The 22,840-nt window shown below is 38.8% G+C and overlaps 1 protein-coding gene across 1 annotated transcript; it reads right to left on the bottom strand.

Annotated features, from left to right (window-relative positions):
* Window positions 1-55: 55 nt before the first annotated feature.
* ANKMY2 (ankyrin repeat and MYND domain containing 2) lies at window positions 56-22,757 on the bottom strand. The gene is made up of 10 exons (XM_050332800.1): window positions 22,570-22,757; window positions 19,286-19,350; window positions 12,681-12,819; window positions 10,772-10,870; window positions 8,567-8,727; window positions 7,483-7,697; window positions 6,263-6,398; window positions 4,370-4,498; window positions 3,821-3,962; window positions 56-1,597 (listed from the first exon to the last, which is right to left on the bottom strand). The coding sequence occupies exons 1-10, from the start codon at window positions 22,634-22,636 to the stop codon at window positions 1,374-1,376; spliced, it is 1,377 nt and encodes a 458-aa protein (XP_050188757.1). The 5' UTR covers window positions 22,637-22,757; the 3' UTR covers window positions 56-1,373.
* Window positions 22,758-22,840: the final 83 nt, after the last annotated feature.

The following is a 22,840-nucleotide window of genomic DNA, read 5'->3' as shown; positions in this document are numbered from 1 at the left end:
CGTGTGTCCCAACAGGTGTTACAGACCCAGTAAACAGAACTGTCACACAGACCCCTTCTTTTAAAAAATTTCCCTTTATTCTTCACAATCTGCTAATCCTTGAAATTAAAACACAGGTACATTCCCTGCACAGGTGCATTTATGTATCCTCACTTGTACAGTTTTCAGAATACTAAACAAAAACTTTTCACATATTAAGTAGTAAAAAAATTAATAGCTTTTTCCCTCTGTTTTGAGGAGGGTCCTTACTCCTCCAGCTAGAAGAATATTGCCATGTTCAAGACACCAGTTACTCAGCCAACAATAAGACAGTCTCCAATTTTGCCATCCTTATGCAGCAAGTGATATTTTCTGTTGTGCAATTCCCACGGATTTCATGAGACACAGTAATAAATCTGAGTGAAAAGCATAGTTATTAAGGGAAGCTATTTTCTAGATCTGGTATTTAGCTGAAAGCCAAAGTGAAATCCCAGCTGTATCAATGCACACATGAATTTCCCCATCTGTGACCAGGTTCAACATGAAAAATATTAAGCATTTTTTACATTTATGAAATAATTCATTAAGAATTCATAAGCAACATCTGAGTGTACTCTAAGTTATTTTTACCTGAAAACTGATTTAGAAACCATTAATCTCATCAGTCAAAATACTTTGAGTCATTCTGGTCTTCCCTTCATTAGACTTTGGAATATTTCTGACCAAACCAATAGTGAAATAATACTGTTGAAACACAAATTTCACCATCAGCTTGAGACACCTGAAACAGTAGTTTCATTTACTAAAATTGCCACAAAATAGACACTATTATTGTGCTCTCACTAGCCAAAAATATTTACAGTAATGCCATGAAAAGTTGAGAGTTCAGATGAGTATCTTCAGAAGTTTAACTGCTACTGAATTCCTTCATATAAAGCTTGCTAAAGTGGTGAAAAAAGGCAATTTAACAGTTGGTTTTCCAGTGCTTTTAACTACAGATCTATGTACTTGCAGGAAGAAATACTTAAATTACAATGAAAGTAAATTTTAGGTTCTGAAAACATGAATAATCCAAAAAAAAGCTTTTCATTTTTCTCTAAGTGGTTCATTAACCAGAGATACTCATAGAATTTCACTAGGCTTACTGCTGGTATACATACAGATGGATCTATGCCACTCTAGCTTTTAGCAGATAATAAATACCTATTTTGATAATTTACAACAGAATCTGGAGTATTTATAGACAAAGTAGCCATTATTTCATCTCATGATGAACAGAGACATTCTGTCTTTCAAAGGAAGTCTTGCATAAGCCATGATCTAAGAACTCAGACATGGTCAGCATAAAAAATGTTTAGTACCCTTGAGAATCCTCAGTCCCTTCCTACCCTTTCTTACTCCTCAGACTCTTGAATGTTCTGAAGATTAATGTCAGCTGAGACAGTCTCACTTTCCAGTGGACTTTCAGGGTGCAGGGCTAGTGCCTCCATCTCTTTGGTAATTTCAGGTTCTTCTGTTCGGTCAGTAGGATTATTTGGATCAACTCCTTTTGTAGGATCTGGAGCAGGATCTGACTGTTGTTCGCTTGTAGAACTACTCTCTACTAGTTGCATTTCATCTAAGCAGAAGAGAAATCACACAATTAATAACTGAACTCATTTGCAAAGCAAACATTTTCATTCCTGAAGAACAATAAATGGTAGGACACTTTGCATCAATTACAAATTATTAATTTAACCAAACTTCATGGAAAACAGACTCAAACCACTAAAGTTCTGTTTAAGTTGGTTATATATATATAAAGGTTACTCTAAGTAACCCTACCTAAAGCTCTCATTAATTTATCTTCAATTTTGCCACACTTCTTTTTTAATATACAGAAGAGCAGAGTAGAACACTACAGTTATTTTGACTTTCAATTCAAATGTGTTTATTGACACTATTCTTGCCATAACCTTTTCAAAGAATGGCTGCAGGCTGGTTAAACACAGAGTGCAGGTGAGTTTGGTTTTTAAATAAAAAAGGCATGTATGTGACTACGTAGGAAGCATTTTTGCATGTAACAGACTGAAGAAATGATCTGCTAATAAACAGTTGACCACAATGAACTTTGGCTGAAGTGAGTCATCCTAGAATTAAGAACTTGACTGCATGGAATGGCATCAGCTATCGTACCTTTACTTCTCAAGCAATGTTTTTGGAGGAAAACCATTGTTAAATGACTTTTTGCCCTGATTCTGCTAAGTAGGGCTTGTGTGCTAGCAATTCTGAAAAGCACGAGGGAAAAGCCTAATTGAGACCAGGAGCAGTTAAATCTTGGTTTCTTCTTGTTATAATTGACAGTCAGCCAAAAATTCTGTCACAGCCAGCCACAACCCTGCCACAAGACCGTGGCAAAGCCCTGCCAAGGCCTTACATGGCTATGGAGCTAACGGCATTAAGCACAGGCTGAAGTGTGGACTTCCTTAACACTCGCCCTTGTACACTGGAAACTCTTAAACTCTTGGGTTTGCCTGTAGTTGCAGCTGTGGCTTTTTTTTTTTTTTTTTTTAATTTTTAGTTTCCTTATGTACAGTATTTTAGGGGGTTATTGCTAACTTTCTGAAATAAAATTGTTGTTGATATGAAGTGCTCTGAGACAACAGCATTTATGAGGTGACCTGAAGCTCAGATGAATTCAGTGGTTTGCTCATAACACATAATCTGATAAGGTCTATAGCGTGCTGGCCATACACCTGAAAAAGTTAATGAAGATTACCATGTAGACAGCGCAGTAGCAACATATCAGAAAATGTTAAATTCCCTTTTTTGGAAGGGAGGGAAAAGAGCAATCCACCAAGATCCTGTCCTTCCCTCTGAAGAGGATGGCACCTGGCCACCAACTCCTTCAGTAAACATGAACCTGCACGTGTGTGTTTGTCACCAGTGCGAGGCATCACTGCTCACAGCTCATTATGTTTTGCTGTACTGGTATGCAATATAACCAGGGATTTCTAGTAACCTTGCCTCCAGCTTCTACAGTCATCCTGATGCCATGCAACAGCAGCTCTTGTTATAACAGGATCATCACAGGAAGCTGTTGAAAACTGCAATTACTACTAATTTATTAGTATTTGATGTCCTACTATAGTCTTTTGAGTAGAGCTGAAATGAATTGTAAGACAAGTGTGATTTGCTCAAGGCACTTCTACAATCCCTAAAACAAGGGAAGGAAAATCCAGTAAGTCTAAAAGAGAAAAAGTGATTTTTCCTATTATTTCACTTAGATAAACATTGCATCAGACTTGAGTTACGGGAGGTGGCAATACAGCGTTTTTCCTGTTATTAATTATTTGCTTCTTGAAGGGAGAAAACCACCATGAACAGTTTAAAGACTAATGCTTGCTTACTTCACATTCTAAGTGCACAACACAACTCAATACTGTGATTATGAAGAGAAAGTATTATGGTAGAATTAACAGTACATTAACCTTTAAAACTGGAAGGATCAGATTGCTTGCTTATTATCCAACTTGCCCTAACACCTCCAACAACACATAGAGCAGCACAAAACTTCTGCATGAGCTTGATTAAAGATCTGGATTTTGAAAGAGTGCAGTGTAATTCAGAATGCTTTAGTTGCAGAATCCTGTATAACTGTAGTGTTAAAAACCAGGATTAGAATGTACACAGTGTATTGTAAATTGAAGACTAGAATCCCAGCAAACGCAGGCTTGCTGTTATGTTACATCAAAGATTTTTCTCCCAACCTCAGCTGTTACAGTTTTAAGACCTGTTAAGTTGCTCTATGTGGTGCAGTTAATGCACAATTAGCTTCTGCAAGCAAACTAAAGATTCTAACCTTTCTTTTGCTTCTTTTCTTGTTTCTTTTTCTCTTTGGCAGCTTCTAGTTCCTGTTTCTCGTGAATTTCCTTCAGAGTCTTGCAGACTTTTTTGTGGGTAAACCAGTGTATTTTCTGGCAGTTCTGGTCACAGTACATCACCTGAAAGTTACCAGAGTTATCAACTAATTTTCATGCACTAAAAAAATATACAATATTCTTGCATTACTTAGTACATCAAGTTACTCTCTATGTATAGCACTTACGGGTATTTTTAAGCAAATTGTAAGGTCATATGGAGTCATTCTAACCTATGTAAGAATCTATAAAGAACAGTTTGTTTTATTAACTCTAAACATACAGAAAATTTACTCTTTCTTCATTCTTAAGCATACACACTTGGAAATCCCAATACTCCTACACGTGAATTTCAAGCATCCTTCCCAGAAGTAGATGGCTTGAACATTTTCAGTGCAGGCACCCATGCCACTCCTCCTAAGTCTACACAGGAAATAGGCAACCACTCAAAATTCTTAGCACCTCAATGGCACTATTTTTTGGATTCTTACCATTTTACATACTGAACATCTTTTGTCTGCTCCCTTTCCCCCACAAGTTGTACAGAATTCAGCATCCACAAAACCCACTTGGCCAGTAATCGCTTGTGTAAGGACAGAAAAAGCTGTAGGGTCAGAGCCCTGAAAGACACGACAACAGGTGGTAATGAGATTAAAAAGAAGCACTGTTGCAAACAGGGACACACAAGGGAAAAGCAAAATGATTGGACAGGCTTCTGTCTCACTGAAGCTGCTGCAGCAGCAAGAACATAAAACTAAATCACAGAACTTCACAGAACTTCAACTAGCATGCACAACTTGACGTTCATATAGTTAGGTAAACTTCTGTATATGAAGTTAACTTAAGCCCTCAGCTTCTGTAGAATTTACTCTGTAACTTACAAATGATACTATTAATGAAGTCAGTGTTCTTTACACACAGTCATCCACTTGTAGATCCTATGAAGCAGATTTCTGCAGATCGGTCTGTGCTGGCACATACAAAGATGTTTCACTTGCCACTGATATACTGTTGTGCACTCAGATGCTACTTGAAATGTTCAAAACAATTATTTGCATATTACTATTTAGATCTTATTTGCAATTCTTCCCATGCAATGCAAGCAGTAGGATTTAGTATATTTTATTGGTAACCATAAATTAAGACTATTCTTTTGGACAATAATGTAAACATTAGAGAAAAAAAATGCCAAGTAAATCCTTAACCAGCTCTAAGTAAATCCTTAAACCATTAGACTACCATGGAATATGCACAATCATAACTCCTGCGACAACACTGCGATGCCCAGACTGAGTCCAAGTACTTGTGCACTGACAAATGTCAAAGGCTTCCCACCAAATAAAAATTATAGCCTCTCCTCCTTTCCAGTTCTACATAATGGACAGAAATCCAATGGAATAAACAATCATTTTTTTAAAGGCAGAAAAGGCTGCAAGCTCTCCTAAGTGAAAAGGGATAGGAAGGAAAATGTTTGCTCTAAAGCAAGTCATAATGCATCACGATGGCTTATGTTTTCACAGTGTTCCTGGCTTAGACAAACAGCAAAAATTGCACTAAATCTCAGGATATTTTAGCAGACCTGGAGCCACTTAAGATGGAGGCTATTTTTAATTTACTCAGCATAATCCAAACACGTTGCAAAATCATTCCACTTCCCCAGCATTTGTGGATACAACATCTCGCTCTCAGAGACCAGAAAGAACATACTTGAAAAAAAGAACAGTAACTCTTGAAAAATTTATTACGAAGTAATAAGTAGTACTATAGTGTAGTGTGTTAGCAAGAGCACATGAGGAAAACTGAAGTTAGATTTTTTACTTGTAATTTTGATTTCCTAATTTAGATATACATGTTGCTGCACATTGCATCATCCTGCCTCTCTCTGTGATAAAAGGAGCCTCACAGAATGTTTTTTTTTCTGCTATCATATATTACCAACTTTTTGTGTACAGTGGAACTAATGAATGCATTAAATCTAGGAAATTATTCAATCTTAAACTGAATTTAGACATTGTGAAAAAGAGTGCAAGATAAGCTTCATCTGTGTCTGAATCTACAATTCCTAAAAGTGAACTGGCAGAGAAAAACTGAACAGATGTCCCAGAAAAGAAAAAAAAAAAGCTCTGAGACAAGAAACAAATGGCTTCAGTTTTCTTTAAAAGCTGAGGTGTTTAAGCATTCATTATTGGCACATACCAGTTGAAGCAGTTTAGAACATTTTCCTGCAATATGTAAATCAAACTCCAGTTAGCCATGAAGTTCAGGGACATCAAAAACCTGGGCTTAATATAACACATTGCAGAAGCTGAGAAGAGAAAAATGGCTCAAACTGAATTTACTATGCAAGGAGCTTAGAAAGCATTTCCTTAATAGGAAAAACTTACTATTTCAACAGGAGCAATACTTCTCACAAGCTGCTGGAGCAATGTAGCTTCACAGTAAGGAAACTTGCGGATACTTTCTCGAATTAGCTTCTCTTGATACACAGGGAAACCATCTTTATCTCTCCCTTTTAAGAGACTAAATTTTTAAAAACCCAAGTAAAATAAGAAATCACAGAGTAAATATTCAAGAACAAACACACAATATGCTGTACTCTGCCCTCTTTCAAATTATACAGAACTATTACTCAAAATAAATTGGCACCTTCATACATAGAGGTGTCCAATGCAAATGAAATTATTTTTATTCTAATGCACAGTCATTATGAAATACACAATTAATAAATGTATGCTCTGCAACCACAACTTAGTAATTCAACAACACAGAGAAGAATAGTAATCTACAAGTAGACTAGGATCTACATCTGACTAAAATATCAAAATGCTTCGTGGTGTTTAAAAATAAGCATTGTAAGAACAAACACTGACAAATACACAATACTTTAAAGTGCAAAGTCTGCCTTACTTATGTTTAATAACATGCTATAGTCCTAAACACCTCTGTATTTGTCTGGTTTGCTCCTACTTTTTTATATGCATCACTAATAAACTATTTGATTTCACTACATGAAAGCTGACTCCTTAATTTATTTTCAGAATCACACACGATTTCAGTAAAACTCCACGGAAGTCTATGGGGAATGTGATCCTTCTACAAGCTGGGTCACTTTCTTTGATATTTAAGATCAGGCAGCTAGTTTTGTAACTGAGTAGATTCTGAAGATCTGCCTAAGTGATTTAAGAATCCAAGTCTCTGGATCCAGTCTATGGGATTTGCAGTTCTCCATTGTTTAAGTGTTTTTGAAAAAAAATCTCACCCTCTATGACTGCTGGAGAGCAAGATGGCACAAGAAATGCTTCCAGATGATCCACATCAGACGTGGAGAAATTCTATTTTCAAGCCTATCACTCCCCTTTTTCTCCATCACATGTTGCTGCCTGCTGCTTCATTGCGTATGTGAATGCCAAGCTCTAACCAGTTCCAGCAGAGAGCTGGAACTCTAGGAATGTTTCCTTTGTACCCAGGAAAGGACAGTGTCACTTCAAACACAAAAAAGGGAGTCAGTGCCACCCTGAAGTAAGTGAAACCGGGATTATTTTTTTCGGTGTCTGTAAAGCTGGTGTGCACTTGTGCCTTCAGACCTCTCTGTAGAAATACACACCTTTTAATTAGCCCATCTAGTTTATCCTCTCGCTCTTTTAAAAATGTAATACATTTCTGGAAGATGCAACTGATGTAGTGCATTTTCATAGCAAGTACTTCATTCATATCTTTCTGCTTCATACATTTCTCACAAATGAGATCCAGAACCCTGTAACATTTCTGCAGTGCTTCTACTTCGGCCAACAGAGGGTTCTCTTTTACCAGCAACACGATCTAGGAGAGAGATTGAAGAAAATGTCATCCAGTTAGGAATGAATATTTTTAAACTTGTGCATTAGCATTAAAGCTTATACAGCTCATTGTAGCTAAATTGCAGTGGAGTTTCTAATATCCCTCTACTTCCTTCTTAGGCAGTCTTCCCTTTCTTTTTTTCAGTCATTATTTAGTATTATTATTCAGTATAATGTAATTCACAGGAGGAAACAAGAGGAAACTGTATGGTCCACTCACTAAACGAGCTGCCTGTCTGTTATGTACCACAGACACGTCATTGGCAACTGTTGATAAATTCTAGACTTTGAATGGCAAGCCTGAAGAACTTGTATTTTAATTTAGGTGTATTCATTTCTCTGAACTACACTGGAGGAGCAAGCAAAAAGACATTATCTTCAGCAAATGCCCTGCAAAGTAAAAATAAATGTTCTCTTGCACATACTTTCAGAAACAGCAGCAGGGGTAGATGTTACTATGGCAAACCAGTGATGAAGGTAGGAAGATACACGCTGAGAAAAGCATTGAGAGAACAATGAGATTTTGTTAAGACAGGAAATTGTTCTGTATTTTCACTTCAAGTGGGGCTAGGAAAAAAAGCCAAAAAAGAAAGCTATTTATGGTTATTGATGTAAGAAACTCTCTTCACTTAAAGGTGTTAGTTCAAGATTCTCATGCATACAAACACCGAAATAGACTAATTTTTTAATCATATCTAAACATTGAACCTGATTCTTCCTCATTTCAGAAGCCTGTGAATTAGTGGATAATGCTTTTGATCTAAGTTGGACTATCAGAAGAGCTGAATGCTTCCTGACACAAAGAAACAGCTCCCATGCCAACAAACACATACAATTTACGTATTACTCCACCTTAACGGGATGCATGTTGGTAGTAGTAATAATTTTATGCAGAGGGCCAGCTAATTTTACTGGCAGTTTTGGTTCTTTATCTAAGCCTTGTGGTTTAGTATAGTAGTCCAGCCTTTCACGTGGAAAGAAGTTGTTGATGACGGTCACACAGTCATGTTGACCTAAAGGCACACAAGAAAAAAAAAACCACCAGTGAAATAATAACCAAAAAAAATACCTAAACCCAAATCTGATAGAAGCATTATAAGTGAGAATCACCCACAAAGGAGCTTTGCATGATATACTCTGCACTGAAAACAGGCAACTCTTGTCATTCTTTCATGTGTAGATTTAACATTCAGCAAGTCTAACTGACTGACTCCCAGCAGGGAGTGCCCTCATGAAAATCCATTTTGAAAACTCTATCTCCTTCCTGCATCCTCTTTCCCTGGTAAGCCAAAAATTAAGAGAATAGGTATTTCTCCCCCAAGTTACACCATACTAGTAGTCTCATACTGGTGTTAAAATTTTTCAAGAGAAGTTCCTCCACTTTGTACTTTTAAAAATTAATAACATTTGCATTGAGACTTGTAAGTTTTCAGACCCGAAACAGGTAGTAGTGTATTAACCTAAAGTGGGAGAAGTTATAAGAACAGAACATGCTTAAAATTTACCAAAACTAAAAGGACTGTGATGAAAGAAACAAGATGAGAAAAGTTACACCCTCTTGTTTTCTACTTCTGACTATATGATGGATTACTTGGCTCCAGGGAAAGTAAAACTTATCTTCTTTAGTTCAGGACCACATTCTTTAAATTGACTGATTTGTCTTGGCACTAATCCTATAATCAGTACAAGACACAGCCAATCAAATTCCAGCATTTAAAATCCTCAACTCTTTTAGAAAAGACAGTTCTGAGCTAATAGAGCACAGTGTAAAACAAATGACAGGGGAAGAAGTATCCTCACTTCCCACACACAGACAGATGAATTAATGTTGATTGGACAGAGAATAAAAACCCAACAGTAGTAGATTGCAACATTCAGACTTTTACAGAGTAGTGTATCTCAGAATGCCTGAAAATATTTATTCTACCTTGGTGCTGTGATGAGATTTTAAACAAGAACTCTCCAAAATTATGTTGGGAGATAATATTCCCCACTCACTATTAACTCCATCCAGCACCACTCTGGAAAAGACTCTCCAAATCCAAAGTAAAATTAATAGAAGTAAACTCGAATCTCAAGTGAGCAATGCCACCCTTTTCCTCTTTACAAGAACAGAATGAGATAAGATGGAAATTGAAACCTAGTACTAAATCACTACTCAAGGAAGTAAATCTAAATGGCAAGATAGGCTCTTGAATCCAGAACACCTAAAGGCCTTGCAAGGGAGTTCTAAAGCATTGAAACACCATGAGAACGTTGTGTTTGAAAGAAATTACAGGTCCTCATTTTTGGGAAGGCCACCTGAACAGCAATAGCCGTGTCATTAAAATGACTCCACTTTGCCTCATAATATTTTATCGATTTTCCTTGCTAGAAGTAGAGAAAGAGTGGAACATTAATCCAGGAATCTCCTAGTACTGTCAAGGTGGGTAAAAAAAAGTAAAAAAGGTTTATAAAAACAAGAAAAATAGACAAGAAAAAGAAACATAACAACAGAAAAAAAAGCCTGTTGCATCTTTTGTTGGGGATAACACTGCATACTGGAATGAGAAATCTTTTATCTTGTTCTAGTGAAGTTCAGGTCAATAAGCAGTGACTGTCTCAGAACAGGTTCCAAGTCTTCTCCCTCTCCCAGATGCTGAGGGAGAAGGGCAGGTAGTGCCTCCCTGCCACCACACAGCATGCAAGTGGCAAAGCTCAGACCAGAGTTCCTCAGGTCATTCCTTCCCACAAAGCTCCAATTAGACACTTTGTACTGCACTTCAGACACCCCCAATGTTACCAGCTTCCTCTTACTATTTCCAAAGTGGCAACACTGCAAAAACTTACACACTCGAACAGCAGCATCTGTTCTCACAGGTAAGATCATCTGTGTTTTTACAGGCAAGGGAATAGAACACAAATTGACTCTTATAGGATGAGATGTGGAATAAAAAGGCCAACAACTGTGTTAGTTCAGAATAGGTCATTAAATAATATTTCTTCAACAAAAAACATCAGAATCTAACATTTTACTTCTTTAGGAATTTAGGAAATGATAACAGATTTTCACCTTACCCACAAAAGCAGCCATCTGAGCTGCTGTCCTTCCCACAGAGTTGACAACATCAGTTTCCGCTCCAGCCTCTAACATCATCCAGGTGATTTCTTTATTTCCTGAATTTGTAGGGAAGATACAGGGAATGAGTAAGGATAAATCAGAACTTGTCATTATTTATGCTTTAGAAAAACATGGACTGAATTTCTTAAAGACCGGGCATAACACTGAGGGAAATGAATGTTCTTAATGTCATTATTTAAAGACTGGATTAAGAGAAAAGCCCAGTGCTTATTTATGGTTCCAGAGGGCATAACTCTACTCTCTGTAATGCCCATTCAGCTCCCCATGGAGCTTATGGGACTCGTATGTGTGTAGCTACACTGGAGCTCGGTCTTTACGGATAGCAGTATACGAGGCAAATTCTGCTAATCTAGTTTGACAGTTCAACTACATTTGCTATTCTGAGAAGAAAAACAAATTCAGGATTATGATGTAGCAGGAGCACAGAGAAGAGAACAGATTGTTCCTTTCTCTACAGTGGGAACTGGGTGTTCAGACTGGGCTAAATACCAAGTAAAATGCAGCTAAAATTTGATGGGAAGATTAGATGACTTAATTGGTGCCCTTCAGAGACTAATAAGGACACTTGCCACCACTTGTGTTCCTTCTGCTTTCAAAGGTATTCTTACTGTATCAGTTTTAGTGTGGTGCTAAGGACAGAAAAGTGAATATAAAAAGGGGGTGGTGGATGAAAATGAATGTTTCTGGTTTAAAAACAAAGTCATTGCGTCAGTAGCGCTCATGTACCTTGTGTGCTCACAGATAACAGACCTTAAAGTCAACATTCAGAAGCGTTCACACCCAGGATGACAGGTTAAAAGCTTAGCTGTGAGAAAATGGTAAAAGTCCAGCATTTTCCATAAAGCTGCAGTCATTTAACAACCTCAAAGTGTTTGTTTTCATCTGTCTTCTGCAGCTCTGATATTGCTCAATGCCACAGAACATTTCCCAAATCTTTTTACCAAAGTTTCAGCAGAAAAGCAATCTGATGATCCACTTAGGATTCAGATAAACACATAAGCCTTTCTTTCTTTTATACTTAAGATGAAAGAAAGCAGTTTAAACTCTACCTTCCAGGAAATCTTACTTCCTTAGAATCTCATTTTTGGGAAGAGATAAGTGGCCTAGTAAAGAAGATACTTAAAATAACTTAATATTCCCAAATCTAATCTTTTCCCCAGAAGGAACAATGTTTTAATGTACTGTCTTTTTCTCACTCAAGGAAATAACTGTTCCTGTCATCAGGGAAAAAGGAGGAAAGCTGCAAAACACCATTTGAGACAGGAGAAGTTATGTACAGCTATAAGCACTCTCATAAGAAGAAAAAATAATGCAAAAGGAGAGGGAAAACTAATGTGGGAAAACATGTTTTTGAAACTTACTAAATACATTCTTAAAAGCCCAGAAGATAATGGCAAAAATAATGTAGGAGAAAGACAAAATTTGAAAAATACTGGATTGGTTTGAGAAGTCTCAAATATTACAAAAAGCTATGGATTTGTAGTGCTACTAAGGCAGTCTGGTGCAGCAGCTTTTTCATTGTAACACAGTGTAAGTAAACCGAATGTATCCCACTGCACAAGAAGACTGTCACAGAAAACTGAATTTTGGGATCTGTAACAGACAGGACAAAGACTGAATGCCTCAAAATGCAGAAAAGAATCAACTTTTAAATGAGTCTGAACAGTAGCTCTCCTGTTCTACTGTCCTCATGATTCTACTGGTCCTGACATATTGCCACGGTTCACATAAGTAACAGTAAACCTGAATAATAAAAGCCTATCAATATTTCCCTTTAAATTATTAATTTATGACAAATTAATCGATGTCATAAAACCCAGTGACCCCAGTTCAGTAAGAAGTTACCTGAAAGCCCAGCGAACATCAGGGCAGTGTATCCATGCTCATGTTCATTGCAGTTCACATCAGCTCCGTGTCGCAGGAGCAACCTGCACATGTCCACCTTCCCCTTGTAGGCTGCGTGCATCAGAGGGGTCATGCCATGCTGGCAAAGCAAAGTGGAAGCAAGGAGCACACAAAGAAGAATGTTACGTCTCTTGATCTTCATACCACTGATAATTTTTACTTGTACAGGCATGTTCAGTATAACTACTAAAGCCTCACATAATATTTAAGTTATAAAAACACTCACAAAATTTTCATAAAAATATATGGTTACTAACATGAAGCAGATTTGCCACTTTCAAGTCACTTTCCTGATTATGCTGTGCTATAGATTTGAAAACAGTGTTGAATAAATGAGAACCATTTACTGCCAATTTCTCATTGGCCTTTTGTGTAAGACATTAGTGTTAAACACAACTAATTCTTCTGTTAGCAAAAAAGGCTTGTTTTAGAGAACTTGTTAGGTTCATACGTGATTTCTTTTTTCCCCCTGCTGCTGCTTGTATGATAAGCAACAAAAAATGAGGAATAGGCTCTTGTTTTAAACATTACAAACATTTGCAGTTTCTGAAACCCATCTTCCTCATCTTTAGTCAAGATTACTGGTAATTGTGCTATCCTCCTCTCCCACTTCTCCACCTTTCTGGCATTGTGTCTATGATCAGCGAGAGCTCTGAAAGCCCTTGTGCAGATACAAACTCTCACTGGGCTTTAATAAGCACAGCCTCAAACCTTGCTGTTGATCAACTGCTACGGTACAAAAAAGTATTTGCTTCAGCAGGGCAGGCACTGAGGTTTTATTGGAGTTGTGCTGGTGTAATTATAAATGTAAACCTGGGCAAACCTCAGGGGAAATTTTCAGAACTAGGGTGAACTGTGAGTGCAGGCTCTCTCCCTCTCCAAGGGCAGGGAGAAGCACATTTCTGTTTGAGAAAATTGCATGACATTCCATTTTTAGAATTTAATATGCTTTTTCCAATATGCTGCTTATTTTCACATAGCATTGAGTTAGGATTCATGTTATCAGCCAAGACACATTAATTGCCCAAGAACACTCCAAAACTGACTACATGGGAGCATGCTTTAGTTTGTTCCTGAAGGAAATCAGAATGGCATTTTGTTCCTTTTTTGCCAGTCAAGGCTGGGTACAGGAATACACTCATGCACACCATTACTGCAGCTCTGTAAATGCATGGTAAGGTGATACTTACTCTGAAATAATGTAATTGTCAGTTTGAGCCTCAATATATTCCTTGTTTCATTTTACGATAGCATAAAACTTAACTGAGTTTACTTTATCAAAAAAATTCTAAAGGTGACGGAAGTTGGTAAAGTTATAATTATAACAATTTTGAAGTATTATATTTTCATTATTCTCCATCCTAACTGAAAACAATAAAAAGTGATTACTTGATGTTTCATATTCTAGCAACTCAAATAGCTTGGTAAACTGCATTATAAACTGCCACTGAAGAAACAAAAGACCTGAAGAGATCACTCCACGAACATGAAAAAAATTGGTTTTGCTAGGTTTCACTTGGGATGCCACAAATGCTAAGACTTCCTAATATATAAAATATACTATATGACATTTCATTATGTTACATCAACAGCAATTTTTAGGGGCCAATCCCATAAAAATGGGAGTCACAGCACAGATTCGCCTCCTTTAGCAGCACAAAAAGGCACTGCTGTAAGGGGATACGAACACAATGTGGTTTTTGAGGAGAGAAGGAATTTTTAGAAAACAATTACTTAAGTTTTGTTATATCTCAAATACCAGTTGTTTCAATTAAGATCTGAAGATTATAGGACAAAGGAAGGAATTGGGTTTGGTTTTGATCATCCCCTCTTCCCAGAAAACTTTTTTTATAATCCTTTGATTCAATTTTGGAAGTGTCAGGCTGTGGTGTGGATCAAAAAAATGCATCAAGTAGAAAATATGTGGACAGTTAACAGAAAATTGGATGTAAAGTCACACTAATATCAGCTTTGCACATTCACAGCAAACAAAATAGGGTCAGGCTAGACACAACCTTATCCGAAATAGCTCAGTGTCCTGTATTATGTCCCTACACAGAAACTGAAATGACGGCAAATATTTTTCTAATCCTGAATGTCAAAGACAGGTCCAACAACAGTATGTTTTCTCACAGATGACATTGGGATTGTCAATACAACACACTTATAAGACAAAACTAGCAGATGGTTTATTAAGTATAGAGATGAAACAAATTATTTATCGTTCCACTATGGTATATCACATGAAGAATTCCAACAGCTACTATATAACATTTTTCTGACCAAAATTCTGGCCTTTGAACCCCATTCCCTAGGACAAGAAGGAATCCTTCCCAGTTTCTAATTTGTTTTGCAGGGATGTTACATGGTAACAACTCCAGTCTTCTGCAGGGCTGCTTCCTGCAGGCAAGATTTGGAAGGCAGTCAACAGTCACATGCACAAATAATTTTAGCTACAGCTATGTATGAACTAATTAGAATATGAAATGCCGTTCAATGTTGATAATAGCTTTAGTTCTTCTGCTTTACAGTCATTCTGCTCAACTGTTGGTTTCACATCTGTAATGCATTTGATTCCTCTGATGATCTTTCAGTTCACCTGAAAGTGATGAAAAGCTAACATCTACATCAGTCACCAACATGAACTGAAACCAGATAATTCTTAATAGCTGTTGAATTTTCTTTGGTTTGCATATTTTGAAGTACTATGTAAAAACCACCAAAAGACACAACTCTTTCTCCTCAACGAAGGCCCAGGATCTGGGCATTTTCTGCCATCATAGGATGTTCATGATGGAATAGCAAGATAGATTAACTGAAGAACCCTCTGCTGAACATAATCAGTACAAGTAAAGCTACACACATCTCAGACGCTAATAAGCAGGCCACTGCTATAATTCCTGGGAAGTGTTCAGTTCTGTAATTAGCATATAGAAGGGGACTGTTTCTAAAAGATGTATTACAGAGCTAACAGCCGAATTACCAAACTAGAGAAAAAAGTAAAGCTGCTAATGCCAGATGATAGTTCTGTATATAAGAAGATTATGAATGACCTTATAACTATTTTAAATACAGAAAAATTGTGAAGCCTTTTCAGGTCAAGCCTCTCTGCTTGATCTGCAGAAAACAGGGCACAGTAGTACTACAGTGCTCCTTTGCAGCCTTGACTGTCAACATGACCAGAGGAAACTTCCATGGCTAGAAAGCCCATGTGCTTCCTCTAGCCTATCTTTCTGTATGTAATAATCTGAAATATCTTAGCCACGCACTGCAAACGGATGGAGTTAAGTCAGCAAATCGCCAATGTGAAGTCACAACACTATTAACAAGCTCTGCCCTCTCAGAGGAAACAAAAGTTCTGAACACTTTCTTCCATACTAAGTTTCCAAATTAGCAACCACTCCACGTGAAAGAGGACAATAAAATGACTAAGTGGGATGCATTTAAATTAAATATATTGGTATTTATTTTGCATTAATTTCCATAGCCCATCTATTTGTCCTAATGTTTTAGGATACCTCAGCTTAAATGTCCCTGAAGTTTTAAAGTTGCCAAGCTGTTAAAAACCAGTTCTGTGAAAGAGCTATTATATTTCTTTGCTTTCATAAAGACCGGGATTAAGCCTAAATACCTTTTCTTTCTTCATCTATCTAAATCCATAAAGAAACAACAACAGAAAAAATTATTTAGTCAGAAAGGGTGCTGAGAAAAAACAGGACTGTATCTGCTGGATACCTCCAGCCTTCTGGAATATGGCCATTTGTGAAACTCATTTGAATAAAGTGATCTTATTCTGTGTTCCAGTGACTTATTGCTGCCAGCAGAGCCCTGCAGATAGCAGGAGGTGAAGGGTGAGTGAGTCTTGGCACAAGGAAAAGCAAGCAGACTTAGACTAATCTTTTATTTTTAAATACACATACCAACAGCAGAAGCAATGCTGAAATACAGCATCAAGCTCATGCCTACATTTTTGAAATAAGAAGCTGAAACAAATGGAAAGGATTTGGAAAAGAACCACAATTATAGCTCAATTGCTGCAGAAACATAACTTTAGGCAAGATACTTAAAAGGTCAGTGCATCTGGAAGATGTTAAAATGTGTCTTGGTCCTTGTCTAAAGGTACATAGAGAAAAGACAGCTGATTGTCAGTAGTTTTTAATCTAGAAGAAAGCAGATCCAAGCAGTTAGAATATATGGTCAAAACAAAAATGAAAGGAACAGCTTATGTGTTTATTTTTTTAACATTAGGAAGAACAATATGTAACAGCCTTTTTCTGGATGTGCTGTGAATTTTTATTAAATTGTGGAAATTATTAAATTGTGATTGAATGCTTGCTGTACCATAACCACAACTAGAAGAGAGAATTACATTAAAGATGTGCTCATTCTGTGGATTCTCTCACTTACAAAGGACTTTAGGGATGGAAATGAGTTCCCAACTGAATTGTGCTCCCATTTCAATACCAAAGCATTCCATTTTCAGGGCTGTTTCCTTACTTCTTAACGTTAGTAAAATAAGTAACAATAATAATATAAATATTAACGTGAACTTCAGGATAAACAATTAAGGCCACAGAGAAAAAAAGTAACACCTGATGCACTGAGAGCAGTCTCCAGGTGTGGTGATGTTGAATAACAGATGAAGGTAATGTTTAACTGCGATTTCACACACTCTTACTTTTGTATAGATATTTGAATAACACATTGGAGCAAAAATGGCTTATAATAGAAAAATTCTAAAAGTTGAGGTAAGATGACTGATGGATTTAGGAATCCTAAACAAATCTGAACTCCTTCCTGTTCAACATGCATGATTACATACCACTCTTGGGAATAAAAAGGAGATGGCAGGAAGTCCATTGCATAAACTTAAGTGCCTTGTATTTAGTCAGATGTGAGCATTAGGCAAGTATTGTTAATACTATTTCTTCTTTAACAACAGCTCTGAGCATAGCTCAGTTATGGTTTCTATTAATAAACCATATCCTCTTGACAGTAATCCTGTATGGTGCACTAATACTGCATCAAGGGTGCAGTCAGCAATTCACTACAGGAAAATCTTTTAATGTCCATATCATAAAACACGCTTGCAAACATACTTATATTGTATCTTGGGTTCCTGAAGTTCACTGTAAAGCTTAGTGTGACGAGTTTGTCAGAAGCTTATTGGAATTTATGTAGTGGAAATTAAGGTTTAAATATTTAACTGTTATTTAAGAGCATTCAGCAAATGGATCTGTTGGCAGCACAAAAAAGGCTAGCAACATTCCATGAAGATACCTGGTAGATTAAGGGGCAATTTTCCTCCATTCAGAATTCATGGGACCACATCCACAATACCCTGTCCAATTCTGGGTCTACCAGTGCAACAAAGACATGTATAAATAGCAGTAAATTCAACAGAGTACCAGCAACACTCGGTGGGAACTCGAGCACTTGTGTGGTGAAGAGAGGCTGAGGGAGCTGGGCTTACTCAGCCTGGAGAAGAGATGGCTTTGGTGGAGCCCAGGAGCAGCTGGCCAGAGCCAGCAGGGAGGTCACTGAGAAGACAAACCCTTCTGTTATGGTGGCAGGAGGGCAAAAGACACTGAGTCTAAGTTGAGGTTCTGACATAAGGGAAACACATTTTCACCAGAAGCACAGTAAGGCAGTGGAACAAGTTGCCCAGAAATACTGTGCAGTCTCCATCCTTGGGGGTTTACAAGGTCAGACAGGACAAAGCTCAGAGCAACCTCATCTGACCTTGGAGCTGAAGCTGCTCTGAGCCAGAGGCTGAACTAGAGCCCTCCTGAGCTCCCTTCTGAAAAAAACTCCCTTGTGAAAAAAACCACAAAGTGACACTTGAATTAAGAAATTACACACGGATTTAACATACATGATGGGGAATTATGGTTTTGCTTGCATGTTACACTTCTTATTAGTGCACACTTTAGAAAAACATTGTAAAAAGGAAAAAGAAGATGAAACATATGAACATTCCACAAGGCTCCTTTCTCCATGAACTTACTCCCACCATCAGGCAACACTTACTTAAGTATTTTATCTTATACATGTCCATCACACCTGCCTCTGAAAAGACTGTTTTCCCCTTTTGATCTAGCTATTCACTCTCTCAGTATGTTTACGGTTTGGCACAGATGGGGTTTTGGGTGATGAGACCAAGCACAAGATGGGGGAAGGTATTCTTTATCCCCACTGTCTGCTGCAGAGGACCTACAGTTTGGTGGAGGTGACAAGAACCCAGGGACCACCTGCATGTTCTTGCTGCAGTATTTATCTTACCTTACAGACACCAAAGTCCATGCTGGAAATTGAGAGAAGATACAAATAGTGTAGTACTTTAAGTAAAATTAATCTTTAAACTTTCTTAAAAAAAACAGTAATAACTCCTCAAAGGCTCATTATTCCTCAGCTGCAGTCTGGCAATATCTTCAGAATAACTCTGACTTCTACGAGTCTGTACAGCAATGATATTTAATAGGAAGGCCTTCAGACCTAGTATTTTCCTTGCTAAACTCAGCGTAATGCTTATAGTTTTGCTGTACCTCATCCAAGCAATTGACACGGACATTCTTGCTTCCCAGTAGTCTTCCAGCCTCATCGGTGTTTCCTTAAATTTAAAAAAGGAAAAAGAAAAAGACAGAGATAGAAAGGGGAGTGAGAAACAGAATAACCTGAGAATCAAAAGGAAAACTATAATTTCCATTCCCCATTAGAATCAAAATCTTTGTAGCTTAACCACTTGGGATGTAGATCAACCACCCATAAATCAACTGCACTTGGTGAAGAGGCTTAGGAATAAACAGTGTTCTGTTCTGAAAGTTAAAAGGCAAGAAGTCACAACATGAACGAGAAGTCAGAGAGCATGTACCAGAAGTAAACATTCATTTTTTGTGAAGTAACTGATCTACATAAACAAAAACAGGACACTAATACGTCTCTTCATAAACAGCACCAGAATAATTCTGAGTGAGTACAAAGACGCTGAGCATTTTAACACACTTTGACTTCTTTGGGAGCATCTTATGTCTAAAAGAGTTATCTAAGTTCTCCCAAAAGGGAATTATTTATAAGACTTTCTGGTCTGAATGAAATATGCTTCATCATTTACTCACATCACCTTTCCTGTTTAAATTTGAAATTTGCAACATATCATCACTTCCCAGGTCCACAAAAGTGGAAGGAATTTGCTTTTGGTAATAGAGCATAGAAGTGGAAAGGACAAGGGTCAAAGTAGCTTGATCACTGACATTTCTAAAAATTGCCAAATACATAAATAGACTAAAGTCTTGAAAAAAAAAAACAAACCTGCAAGGAAAAACAAGCTTCAACTTTGTATTTTCAATTTGCTACAAGAATCTTTTTGCTTAAGCCACAGGTCTATGAACCTTATTTAAAGCCCATTGAAGGACAATTCACTTAATATCAACGCAGCTTCTACAAGCATTCAAACAAATAGAAATGAAAGAACATTCAAAGACTCTGAGTTTGGGGAGTTAAATCTATTGCAAATTAACAGAAACTTCTGATCACTGAATCAATCACAAGCACAACTCTTTCAGCAGTGGTGTGCTTAATAAAGATAAGCATTGCACTCCTCATTTTAATGACAGGATTCATGCTTATCTTCACTACATCACAAGGAGGTGCTCTTCCAACAAATTTTCAGCAAAGCAGCTCTTGCAACTTCACTTTTGGCCCAAAACCCCATTACAAATAGTATCAATAATTTTTTTCATCAAGCTTTTGGTGTGGTTTAACCATACTACAGGTTTCTTTCTTCCTTTATTATTAATTAATTATTTTAGGGAAAAAAAGACAATCACCTGAGTCATCTCACACACTTGATAGAGACCCAGTCAGGGAACTGTCAAACAGCCTACTCCCCTAGACATATATTTATTCTAAACATTGGGAAGCTTCTTAAGACCTGGAGAAATTTTCCAAAAATCAACCCAGCAAAAGAACGAACATCAGTAAGAGCAAGTCTTCAAGGGGTGATCTTCAAGTAAATTTCAACACAAGCAAAGCAAAGTTACATTTACAAGTCCAGAGTTCTCAAACACTGAAGGATTTCCAAACGTGACACTGAACTGCTGGAAACCAGACTTCTAGAATTGTCTAGAGCTACAAGTTGGAGCCAGGCTGCTCATGGTGGTGCATGGTAGGAGGCCAAGAGACAACAGGCAGAAGTTGACAGAAAAGGAAGCTTCAGACGGGATACACAGCGAAAAACATTTTCACTACAAGCCCCAGTAAAGCAGAACAGGTTGCCCAGAGATACTGTGCAGTCTCCATCCTGGGAAGTTTTCAAGGCCTGAGAGGATAAAGCCCTGAGCAATCTCATTTGACCTCACTCTTAATGTGTTTTGAGCAGGAGGCTGGCCTAGAGACTTCTGAGGTTCCTTCCAACCTGATTCAGCCTGTAACTGTAATCATAAGCAATCAGGTAAGTTAGACAGAAGTGCCTGCAAGACAAAGGCCTGAAACTCTGATTAAAGCGTCTGATTAAAATCAGACTAATTTTGATTCACGATAAATTCATTGCTGGCTGTCCTATGCCTATGTCTCTGACATGGAGCAACATTTTAATATAACTGAGAGTGAAGCCTCAAAACTACAAATAAAATTTCTTAAGGGTTCAGTTTGCCTGAAAACTACATATAGAAATGCATGGGACACATCAACTGTTTTTAGCTTACCTTTAACTAACGATCACCAATCATGACTTTAAAAATGCCATTTGGAGTATAACTATTTAGACAGGGCTGTGAAATTCAGGAAACCCAAGTGTTACAACAAGTATGACAGAAGGCATGACAGAAATCCCCCCAGCAATAAGCATGTGTGCCACATAGTGCAGTGAAATCATGACACTTGTGTGAAATGCAAAGCCAAAGAATCACAGAATGGGTCAGGTTGGATGGCACCACTGTGGGTCATCTGGTCCAACCTCCCTGCTCAAGCAGGGTCATCCTACAGCACATTGAACAGGATTCTGTCCAGATGGTTCCTGAATATCTCCAGGAAGGGAGACTCCACTGGGCAACCTGTTCCAGTGCTCGGTCACCTGCACAGTAAAAAAGCTCTTCCTCATGTTCAGGTGAAACTTCCTGTCCATCAGTTTCTGCCCGTTGCCTTTTGTCCTATTCTGGACACCACCGAGAAGAGCCTGGCCCCAACCTCTTGACACCTTCCCTTCAGATACTTTAGACATTGATGGGGTCCCCTCTCCTCTCTCTAAGAGAACAGAAATAAAATAGTATAAGGCATAAGAGGTGCACAATACCCTGGACAAGCTCGAGTTCTGTTAATTTAAGAACTACCCGTCTGCAAGGACATCCTGCTTTGACAACTACACATCGGGAAAACCGTACAGCGGGCTAGAGGACCGGATTACCCCCAAGAAAACTTTTTGTTTGTTTTTAGCAGATTGGTTAACACTAATCATTAGGCAAATGTCAACAGGCAATACTAATATGATGTAAGCTTTCCCTGGCAGAGCTAGATCCGCCCAGATGAGCTTCCCCAGCCCCACTGCACCGCACCTCGACCCTCACTGCATTCCCTGCGTGACACGGGCCTGCCTGAGAGGGAAGTGGACCAAGGAAACAATCCTCTTCCAGGCAGGGAGAAGGGTGGCGGGGTGCGAAGGCGGAAAGGCAGGCGGGGCCCGGCGCGGAGTCCCCAGCGCGGAGCGGGCCGGGCCGGGCCGGGCCGGAGCGGGGGCAGCGCGGCCGGTAACGGCGCCCCACGCGGGAGCCTCCCGGGGCACGGCCCGCGGAGCTGCGGCCCAGGGCCGCGAGTGGCGAGGGCCGGGCGGGCTCACCTGTGGCGATCACCGCCAGCAATTCCTTCTCCTCCGGGCTCAGGTCGCCCTTCCTGGGGGGAGCCATCGCGCACGGCAAGGCGGGACGGGCCCGCACGGTGCCGGCAGCACCTCCCGAGCCCCCGCCCGCGGCACCGCCCCCGCCCCGCTCCTCGCGGCGCCTTCCGCCCGCAGCCCCGCCCTGCCGGGGCCGGCCGCGGGCCGAACCATTCCCGCCCGGGCACGGGGGGCACTGCGTGCCGGCCGCCCCCCTCCGCCGGCCGCCCCTCTC

Source organism: Myiozetetes cayanensis, unplaced genomic scaffold (assembly GCF_022539395.1).
Source record: "Myiozetetes cayanensis isolate MyiCay16 unplaced genomic scaffold, myiCay2020 scf1, whole genome shotgun sequence".
Classification (NCBI taxonomy): Eukaryota; Metazoa; Chordata; class Aves; order Passeriformes; family Tyrannidae; genus Myiozetetes; species Myiozetetes cayanensis.
This window is presented reverse-complemented; position numbering and strand designations above follow the sequence as displayed.

Bases quoted from the DNA above. Each gene is read 5' to 3' on its own strand.
- ANKMY2 (XM_050332800.1), bottom strand. From the start codon at position 22,636: ATGGCTCCCCCCAGGAAGGGCGACCTGAGCCCGGAGGAGAAGGAATTG. The intron at 7,698-8,566 runs GTGGAGTAATAC...TCTCTCTCCTAG, and splicing joins CCAACATGCATCCCGTTAAG to ATCGTGTTGCTGGTAAAAGA. The intron at 6,399-7,482 runs GTGTGTATTTCT...TTAAAAATTTAG, and splicing joins CTAGATGGGCTAATTAAAAG to TCTCTTAAAAGGGAGAGATA.